At 46.3% G+C, this 10000-nt stretch overlaps 1 protein-coding gene across 2 annotated transcripts in view; it reads left to right on the plus strand.

The window, feature by feature from the left end:
* LOC115149935 (MAP kinase-activated protein kinase 2) overlaps positions 1-1946 on the plus strand; it is a gene marked incomplete in the record, with an annotated part of 38403 nt that extends 36457 nt beyond the window's left edge. For both annotated transcript variants that reach the window (XM_029692741.1, XM_029692740.1), the window contains 1 exon segment: positions 400-1946. In XM_029692741.1, coding sequence (XP_029548601.1) covers positions 400-561 — 162 coding nt within the window.
* Between the last annotated feature and the right edge of the window lie 8054 nt (positions 1947-10000).

The raw sequence follows: 10000 nt of genomic DNA on the forward strand, positions 1-10000 counted from the left end.
GGGGGGGGGGTCCAAACCCAGTGAGGGGGGGGGTCCAAACCCAGTGATGGGGGGGGGGTCCAAACCCAGTGAGTTGGGGGGTCCAAACCCAGTGAGGGGGGGGGGGTCCAAACCCAGTGAGGGGGGGGGGTCCAAACCCAGTGAGGGGGGGGGTCCAAACCCAGTGAAGGGGGGGTCCAAACCCAGTGAGTTGGGGGGTCCAAACCCAGTGAGGGGGGGGGGGTCCAAACCCAGTGAGGGGGGGGGGGGTCCAAACCCAGTGGGAGGCTCTTTTTGGGGCCACTGGTGTTCTTGGTAAAAAACAAAACATTTAATAAAAAATGGTCTTCCTACCGAGACGTCAGTGAGATGTTGTTCCAGAAAGTTGTCTGATGAACTTTCTGTCTGTGTGTCTCCCAGGAGGAGATGAATAGCGCCTTAGCGACCATGAGAGTGGACTATGAGCAAGTCAAAATCAAGACCATGGAGGAGTCCTCCAATCCCCTTCTGATGAAGAGGAGGAAGAAAATACAGTCCTCAACCAATCACACAGTCCCAGACACACAGACACCTGCCCTATGAGACGTACACACACACACACACAGATATACGCACACACACACACACAGATATACGCACAAACACACACACACTCATATATATACACACACACACACACTCATACACACACACACACACACACTCATACAGGCGTTGTGAAACGGAAGCAATAAGGTTTATCGACTCACTGGGGAATGCATGGATTTTCTTAAAGCATAGAAGTTTATATTTCATGACCAGTTTTAATGTTTTTAAAAAGCATTTATTTTGATTTAATCAATGTTTTTACCTAATTAACCACTCTGCTATGTTCACCTTTTAAAACCAGCCAAGAGGTTATGATAGGAGAGGAAGGGAACGTGTGAGTCCCAACAGACTGCCTTATATCAGTTAGAGAGAGTTAAACAAACCATGTGTGTTTATTGAAATGACTTGTGGGAATGTAAATACACAACTACACACTTACACACACACACACCCGCCGTGTGCGCCCGGCCACGTCCCATTCAGAGGTCTATGACGTCCCCTCCCCCGGCCACGTCCCATTCAGAGGTCTATGACGTCCCCTCCCCCGGCCACGTCCCATTCAGAGGTCTATGTAGTCACCGGCCACGTCCCATTCAGAGGTCTATGTAGTCGCCTCCCCCGGCCACGTCCCATTCAGAGGTCTATGACGTCACCTCCCCCGGCCACGTCCCATTCAGAGGTCTATGACGTCACCTCCCCCGGCCACGTCCCATTCAGAGGTCTATGACGTCCCCTCCCCCGGCCACGTCCCATTCAGAGGTCTATGTAGTCCCCTCCCCCGGCCACGTCCCATTCAGAGGCCTATGACGTCCCCTCCCCCGGCCACGTCCCATTCAGAGGTCTATGTAGTCACGTCCCCGGCCACGTCCCATTCAGAGGTCTATGACGTCCCCTCCCCCGGCCACGTCCCATTCAGAGGTCTATGTAGTCACCTCCCCCGGCCACGTCCCATTCATGAACCACTGTCCCACAGTACAGGGTGAATAGTTGAGTACAGTTCACTTGGCCTCTACCCTGCTTGCTGGCTTTCATCCAAAATCCTTAAAACCACTTCCCTCTACCCCCTATGCACTTGTGTAGAGCTGATTCGCCCAGGGTACAAGTGTTTAAGGGCAGATACACGGCAGCCATGTTTCATAATGGAATGCAGCCGGAGGCCATCTAAGCCCGGTGCTGTTCTCTGGGGTTTGTAGTCTTTTCAGTTGTAGTTTTTATCCTGGCTGCTACAATGTTAAGAATCCCTTTTTGCTCAGTCTTTTACTGATGTTCTTCATCAGACTTTGTACTGTGTGAATGCTATGCTGAGGGCTTCACCCCAAAACTACCTTCTAGATCATTTTGATACTGCTTTGATTTTGTGTATAAATAGTGTTGCAGAATCTTATTGTCACTTTGTGTCTCTGTCTCTGTGTGTGTGTGTGTGTGTGTGTGTGTGTGTGTGTGTGTGTGTGTGTGTGTGGTGTTCCTGCATCCTATCACTGTGGGTCACAAGTAGTGCTGCTAGCTGCGTCACTACAGACCCGGGTTCGATCCCAGGCTGTGTCACAGCCGGCCGTGACCGGGAGACCTATGGGGTGTCACACAATTGGCCCAGCGTCGTCCGGGTTAGGGGAGGGTTTGGCCCGGCCCGGGATGTCCTTGTCCCATCGCGCTCTTGCGTCTCCTTTTGCTCTCGACCTTCACCTCTCCCAAGTCCGTACGGGAGTTGCAGTGATGAGACAAGACTAACTACCAATTTGGATACAATGAAATTGAGGAGAAAAAGGGGTAAAAATAATTTTGGCACTTTTTATTGGGAATTTGGGACACAGAAACAGCAAGCCTCCCTATATCTCACTGAGAGGTGTGGTGACATTCTGGTTTCCCTGGCCTACGGGACTCTACCCCCAAGAGCTTAGTGACTTTCAATGTGGCACCGTCATAGGATGCCACCTTGCCAACAAGTCAGTTCGTAGAATTTCTGCCCTGTTAGAGCTGCCCCAGTCAACTGTAAGGGCTGTTATTGTGAAGTGGAAACGTCTAGGAGCAACAACGGCTAATTCGCAAAGTGGTAGGCCGCCACACAAGTTCACAGAACGGAAACACTGAGTTATAAAATGATTTTGGAATATATTTGATGAGCAGGTGTCCACATACTTTTGGTCATGTAGTGTACAGTGACACACCTGACAGTCCCATCCGTTATGGCATCGTTGACCTGAATGTAGCAACAATCACCAAAATTGTTAAGAAGAACAACAACAAAGAAAGTATTTTTTATATATATATATATAATAAATGCAACAATTTGAACAATAGATGAAGGTACTCTAAATGTTTTGAGTAAAAAAAATCCATCAGGTATTACCTGAATTATAGCACATAACATGTTGTTTGGCACGGACGAATAATCATTCTGGTATTTTGGTGGGAATTCGGGTATTAAAATATATTTTCATGCTCTCATATTTACATGGTATCAGGTATTTTTCTATATTTTGTGTGAAAATAAATACAATTTATAACTGCCTCATTTGCATAAATACAATGGGTGTATTTGCATATATGAATACATTGTAGCTCAGTTGGTAGAGCATGCTGTTTGCAACACCAGGGTTGTGGGTTCGATTCCCACGGGGGACCAGTACGGAGGGGGAAAAAATGTATGCATTCACTACTGTAAGTCGCTCTGGATAAGAGCGTCTGCTAAATGACTAAAATGTAAATTAACATAAAGGACAAGGCTGCAACCACAAAAAAAAAACGTGCTTTGTCAAGGCCTACCTGCACTCACCTGCGATGTCTACACCTCATTAATTACTGTTGTCACATTCTGTTGTATAATTCAATAGCAGGACACCCTCGATAAATAGGACACCCTCGATAGATAGCAGGACACCCTCGATAGATAGCAGGACACCCTCGATAAATAGCAGGCCACCCTCGATAGATAGCAGGACACCCTCGGTAGATAGCAGGACACCCTCGGTAGATAGCAGGACACCCTCGGTAGATAGCAGGACACCCTCGATAGATAGCAGGACACCCTCGATAAATAGCAGGACACCCTCGATAAATAGCAGGCCACCCTCGATAGATAGCAGGACACCCTCGGTAGATAGCAGGACACCCTCGATAGATAGCAGGACACCCTCGGTAGATAGCAGGACACCCTCGATAGATAGCAGGACACCCTCGGTTTAAAAATCAACAGGTTATAGATTACACCTATCTGACCATACTTTACATTGTTTGCGAGTTCAGACATAATATCACTATAATCAGTGTTCATTTTCCGGAAGTTGCTTTCATTTCAGAGCATCTAATATTGTAAACATTTCAATTGTATTAAATTATAACTTTTAATTTTTTCTTTCAATTCCACCCCAAAAAATAACACCCATCAAAATAACTTTATCTTTCTGGTGATGTAAACGTCGAGGCGTTAAATCCCTGACAAAGCTTTAACGTTCTTATAGATGCAGCGGAAAGACCAATGTACTCTCCATTGAGCCCATTTCAGGTGTTTGACAGGTCATTACAAACATTTCCGCTGTCGTAAGGTTAACGGGGGGGAAAAAACGACAGGCACAAGCAAGAGTATGAAAGAGTCGCCAGGAGTAAAAGGAAAACAGACAATCCAGTGGAATTTAGGTGACATCAAACACAGGAACTAGATGAGTGAAGGAGACCGATCCTCAGGGGGGCGGGACATGTGCCTTGCTACCGGAATGAGGATGCATGTTCTACTCATTCTAACTCTATGCTGCTCCATGCTCACACTGGGGGACAGGAAACTCCTCTGGTTGGTCACACTGGGGGACAGGAAACTCCTCTGGTTGGTCACACTGGGGGACAGGAAACTCCTGGTTGGTTGGTCACACTGGGGGACAGGAAACTCCTCTGGTTGGTCACACTGGGGGACAGGAAACTCCTCTGGTTGGTCACACTGGGGGACAGGAAACTCCTCTGTTTGGTCACACTGGGGGACAGGAAACTCCTCTGGTTGGTTGGTCACACTGGGGGACAGGAAACTCCTCTGGTTGGTTGGTCACACTGGGGGACAGGAAACTCCTCTGGTTGGTTGGTCACACCGGGGGACAGGAAACTCCTCTGGTTGGTCACACTGGGGGACAGGAAACTCCTCTGGTTGGTTGGTCACACTGGGGGACAGGAAACTCCTCTGGTTGGTCACACTGGGGGACAGGAACCTCCTCTGGTTGGTTGGTCACACTGGGGGACAGGAAACTCCTCTGGTTGGTCACACCGGGGGACAGGAAACTCCTCTGGTTGGTTGTTACAGGTTGTAGGTTGAAATTACTTTGTAACGCCAACACCTTGTTTGTTTACTGTGTGTATCAGTTGTGTTTACTGTTGTCTCACGGTAGAGATGAGTATGTATCTCTACCTGTCCCAAATGGCACCCTAATCCCTATGTAGTGCACTACTTTTGACCAGGGCCATATTCCCAATGTAGTGCACTACTTTTGACCAGGGCCATATTCCCTATGTAGTGCACTACTTTTGACCAGAACCCTATTCCCTACATAGTGCACTACTTTTGACCAGGGCCCTATTCCCTATATAGTGCACTACTTTAGACCAGAGCCCTATTCCCTATATAGTGCACTACTATAGACCAGAGCCCTATTCCCTATATAGTGCACTACTTTAGACCAGAGCCCTATTCCCTATATAGTGCACTACTATAGACCAGGGTCCTATTCCCTATATAGTGCACTACTTTAGACCAGGGCCCTATTCCCTATATAGTGCACTTGTCACGTCCTGACCAGTAAAGAGGTTATTTGTTATTGTAGTTTGGTCAGGACGTGACAGGGGGTGTTTGTTTAATGTGTTTTGGGGTTTTTTTGGTTAATGTTCTATGTTAGTCTATTTCTATGTCTGTGTCTAGTTATTCTATTTCTATGTTTAGTTTATTGGGTTTGACCTTCAGTTGGAGGCAGCTGTTCCTCGTTGCCTCTAATTGAAGGTCCTATTTAGTAGGGGTGTTTTTTTTCATGGGTTTTTGTGGGTAGTTGTTCCATGTGTAGCTGTATGTCTCACAGGACTGTTTTCTCGTCGTTGTTTTGTTTAAGTGTTTGTTTTGGTTTTTCTCATAAGTAAAGAAGATGCGTATTCACATTGCCGCTGCGCCTTGGTCCCATCTTAACGATGAGCGTGACAGCACTACTTTTGACCAGGGCCCTATGGGTAGTAGTGTACTATATAGGGAATAGAGTGCCTTGTGGGATATGTTATTCATGTGTACAGCCCCTCAGGACGGGGAGTGTGTGTGTGTGTGAGAGAGAGAGACTTCCTTCCTTACCATTTAAAAATGCCCAAGCCTTAGGCAGGGTTGTTTTGGATGCATACAGTCCACATTTAAAGTTCCCAAATGGCAAAACATATTACACAAAAATCCAGGGATATGGTGCAACAAAACAGGATTTATATTCCTTTTTTTAACTAACAAAACAATGATCTGATCAACTTAAATCATAGATAACAGCAATGAAAACACATTATGGTCCATGTGTGTGGTCAAAACACTATACCACGTCTAGCTAGGACTCCTCCCACCCAAGGTCCAACTTCCTGCCTTAATCCTACCTTAATCCTGCCTTAATACATTTACATTTTAGTCATTTAGCAGTCAGTCCCTGCCGCTGATCCCCACAGCATGATGCCGCCACCACCATGCTTCCCCGTAGGGATGGTGCCAGGTTTCCTCCAAACGTGATGCTTGGCATTCAGGCCAAAGAGTTCAATCTTGGTTACATCAGACCAGTGAATTTTGTTTCTCATGGTCTGAGAGTCTTCAGGTGCCTTTTTGCAAACTCCAAGTGGGCTGTCATGTGCCTCTTAGTGAGGAGTGGCTTCCCTCTGGCCACTTTACAATAAAGGCCTGATTGGTGGAGTGCTGCAGAGATGGTTGTCCTTCTGGACGTAACGGTTGTCGTAGGAAGTGGACCAAAATGCAGCGGGTACGTGAATGCTTATATTTATTTTATTATGAACTCCACACAAAACGAAACCACGAACGACAGCTAACAGTTCTGCAGGCTAAACATAGCAGTGCACGAATAAAACTTCCCACAAAGGGACAGGTGAAAACAGGCTACCTAAGTATGACTCTCAATCAGCAACAACGATGCACAGCTGTTCCTGATTGAGAGCCATACCAGGCCAACACAAAGAAATACACAACATAGATAGAACCTAGAATACGACACATAGAACATAAACCAAAAACCCCGGAATACTCAAACCAAACACCCCTCTATATAAACACACACCCCGAACCACAAAACAAATACCCCCTGCCACGTCCTGACCAAACTACAATATCAAATGACCCCTTTACTGGTCAGAACGTTACACTGGAAGGTTCTCCCATCTCCACAGAGGAACTCTGGTCATCATCGGGTTCTTGGTCACTGCCCTGTCCAAGGCCCTTCTCCCCTGATTGCTCAGTTTGGCCGGGCGGCCAGCTCTAGGAAGAGTCTTGGTGGTTCGAAACTTCTTTAAGAAGTGTTACTTCATTTAAGAATGATGGAGTCCACTGTGTTCTTGGGGATCTTCAATGCTGCAGACATTTTTTTGGTAGCCTTCACCAGATCTGTGCCTCGACACAATCCTGTCTCGGAGCCCCATGGACAATTCCTTCGACCTCATGGCTTGGTTTTTGCTCTGACATGTACTGTCAACTGTGGGACCTTATATAGACAGGTGTGTGCCTTTCCAAATCATGTCCAATCAATTGAATTTACCACAGGTGGACTCCAATCAAGTTGTAGAAACATCTCAAGGATGATCAATGGAAACAGGATGCACCTGAGCTCAATTTAGAATCTCATAGCAAAGAGTCTGAATACTTATGTAAATAAGGTATTTCAGTTTTTTTATTTTGAATACATTTGCAAACATTTCTTAACTTTTTTTTCACTTTGTCATTATTGGGTATTGTGTGTAGATTGATGAAAAAAATTAATATATTGAATCCATTTTAGAATAAGGCTGTAACGTAACAGAATGTGTAAAAAGTCAAGAGGTCTGAATACTTTCCCAATGCACTGAATACACATGGTACTCTGTTTTATCCAATATCTAACGGGCTCTGACTGTGTGTGTGTGTGTGTGTGTGTGTGTGTGTGTGTGTGTGTATGTGTGTGTGTGTGGGTTTTAACCATGTTGGGGGTGTGAGAATGGGGTCAGAGGAGAGCCCTTGAACCAGACAATGAAACTCAGGCTCGAACCCTGTTTCTAATCACTGCTGCTGAACACACCGTAATCGAAACGGGGCAAATGTTTTGAGGGCGTTTTCACACACGCCCATCCTGAGAGAGTAGCAAGGCTGGGGTTGGGAGCATGTCATCTATCTTTGATGTGGCGACAGCTAGCTAATCATCTCTCAGTGTGTGAGTGTGTGTGTGTGTGTGTGTGTGTGTGTGTGTGTGTGTGTGTGTGTGTGTGTGTGTGTGTGTGTTTAGCACGTTGACATACAGCACATCTAGCATGTGTATAATGTAGCATGTTGGAGGTGTGGGTATTGTAGAACCTAGAACCAGACAGTGAAACAAAGACCCCCATCCTGACCCTTCCCTTCTAACCCTAAAGACCGCTGACCCTTCCCTTCTAACCCTAACCTGCTCTTACTGAAACACAGACCCTTCCCTTCTAACCCTAACCTGCTCTTACTGAAACACAGACCCTTCCCTTCTGAGGGGATTTCTGTCTCTCTCTCTCTCTCTCTCTCTGACAGCCACTGAGAGGAAATCCTCCTGATCTTCACATCACAGCGTGTTGCTTACTGTCTGGGTGTTAGAGTCTGTTTGTGTTATGGCTACTTTGTTTTCTGTAAGATGTGATGTCATTTCTCTCATTCTCTGTCTTCCACTGATTACAGGTGTGTTAGCTCTGGGGTAAAGTTTCCACTTATTACAGGTGTGTTAGCTCTGGGGTAAAGTTTCCACTGATTACAGGTGTGTTAGCTCTGGGGTAAAGTTTCCACTGATTACAGGTGTGTTAGCTCTGGGGTAAAGTTTCCACTGATTACAGGTGTGTTAGCTCTGGGGTAAAGTTTCCACTGATTACAGGTGTGTTAGCTCTGGGGTAAAGTTTCCACTGATTACAGGTGTGTTAGCTCTGGGGTAAAGTTTCCACTGATTACAGGTGTGTTAGCTCTGGGGTAAAGTTTCCACTGATTACAGGTGTGTTAGCTCTGGGGTAAAGTTTCCACTGATTACAGGTGTGTTAGCTCTGGGGTAAAGTTTCCACTGATTACAGGTGTGTTAGCTCTGGGGTAAAGTTTCCACTGATTACTGGTGTGTTAGCTCTGGGGTAAAAATTTCCACTTATTACAGTTGTGTTAGCTCTGGGGTAAAGTTTCCACTGATTACAGGTGTGTTACCACTAGGTACAAATCTAGGTTCAGCTTTCCCCCACCCAATCCTAACCTTAAAGGGATGCTTGTATACCATTTGTATGTCTCTGGAACCAGTATGAAAGGTACTTTTGGTCATGTAGTGTATGTGGACACCTGCTCATTGAACATCCCATTCCAAAATCATGGGCATTAATATGGAGTTGGTCCCCTCTTTGCTGCTGTAACAGCCTCCACTCTTCTGGGAAGGCTTTCCACTAGATGTTGGAACATTGCTGCAGGGACTTGCGTCCAATTCAGCCACAAAAGCATTAGTTAGGTCGGGCACTGACGTTGGGCGATTAGGCCTGGCTCGCAGTTGGCGTTACCAATTCATCGCAAAGGTTTTCCATGAGGTCAGGGCTCTAAGTAATGGACGAACCGTGGCTGCCTTCCAAGCAATGGGAACCTTCCCAGAAAGGAGAGACAGGTTAAAAAGGTCAGAGATAGGCTTGGTGATGATAGAGGCAGCAACCTTAAAGAAGAAAGGGTCTAAACCATCTGACCCAGGTGGTTTTTTGGGGTCTAGTTTCAGGAGCTCCTTTAGCACCTCGGACTCAGTGACTGCCTGCAGGGAGAAACTTTGTAGCGGGGCAGGGGAAAAAGAGGGAGAAGCATCGGGATAGCCGTGTTAGAAAGGGTGGGAGATGAGGAAATGTTGGACGGGCAGGGAGGCATGGCTGAGTCAAATAGGAATCCTGACTTAATGAAGTGGTGATTTAAAGAGCTCAGCCATGTGCTTCTTGTCAATAACAACCACATCATCAACTTTAAGGGACATGGGCAGCTGTGAGGAGGAGGGTTTATTCTCCAGGGCTTTAATTAAGCATTTACTAGAACTTCTTGGGGTTATACCAACAGAGAGAGAGAGAGAACTGCTCCTTAAAGTAACTAACTTTGGCCTTCCGGATAGCCTGAGTGCACTGATTTCTCATTTGCTTGAATGAGAGCCAGTCAGCCTGAGTATGCGTGTGCTGAGCCTTTCGCCAAATACAATTCTTGAGGTGGAGTAACACTGCCAGATCACGG

This window comes from Salmo trutta, chromosome 16 (assembly GCF_901001165.1).
Source record: "Salmo trutta chromosome 16, fSalTru1.1, whole genome shotgun sequence".
Classification (NCBI taxonomy): domain Eukaryota; kingdom Metazoa; phylum Chordata; class Actinopteri; order Salmoniformes; family Salmonidae; genus Salmo; species Salmo trutta.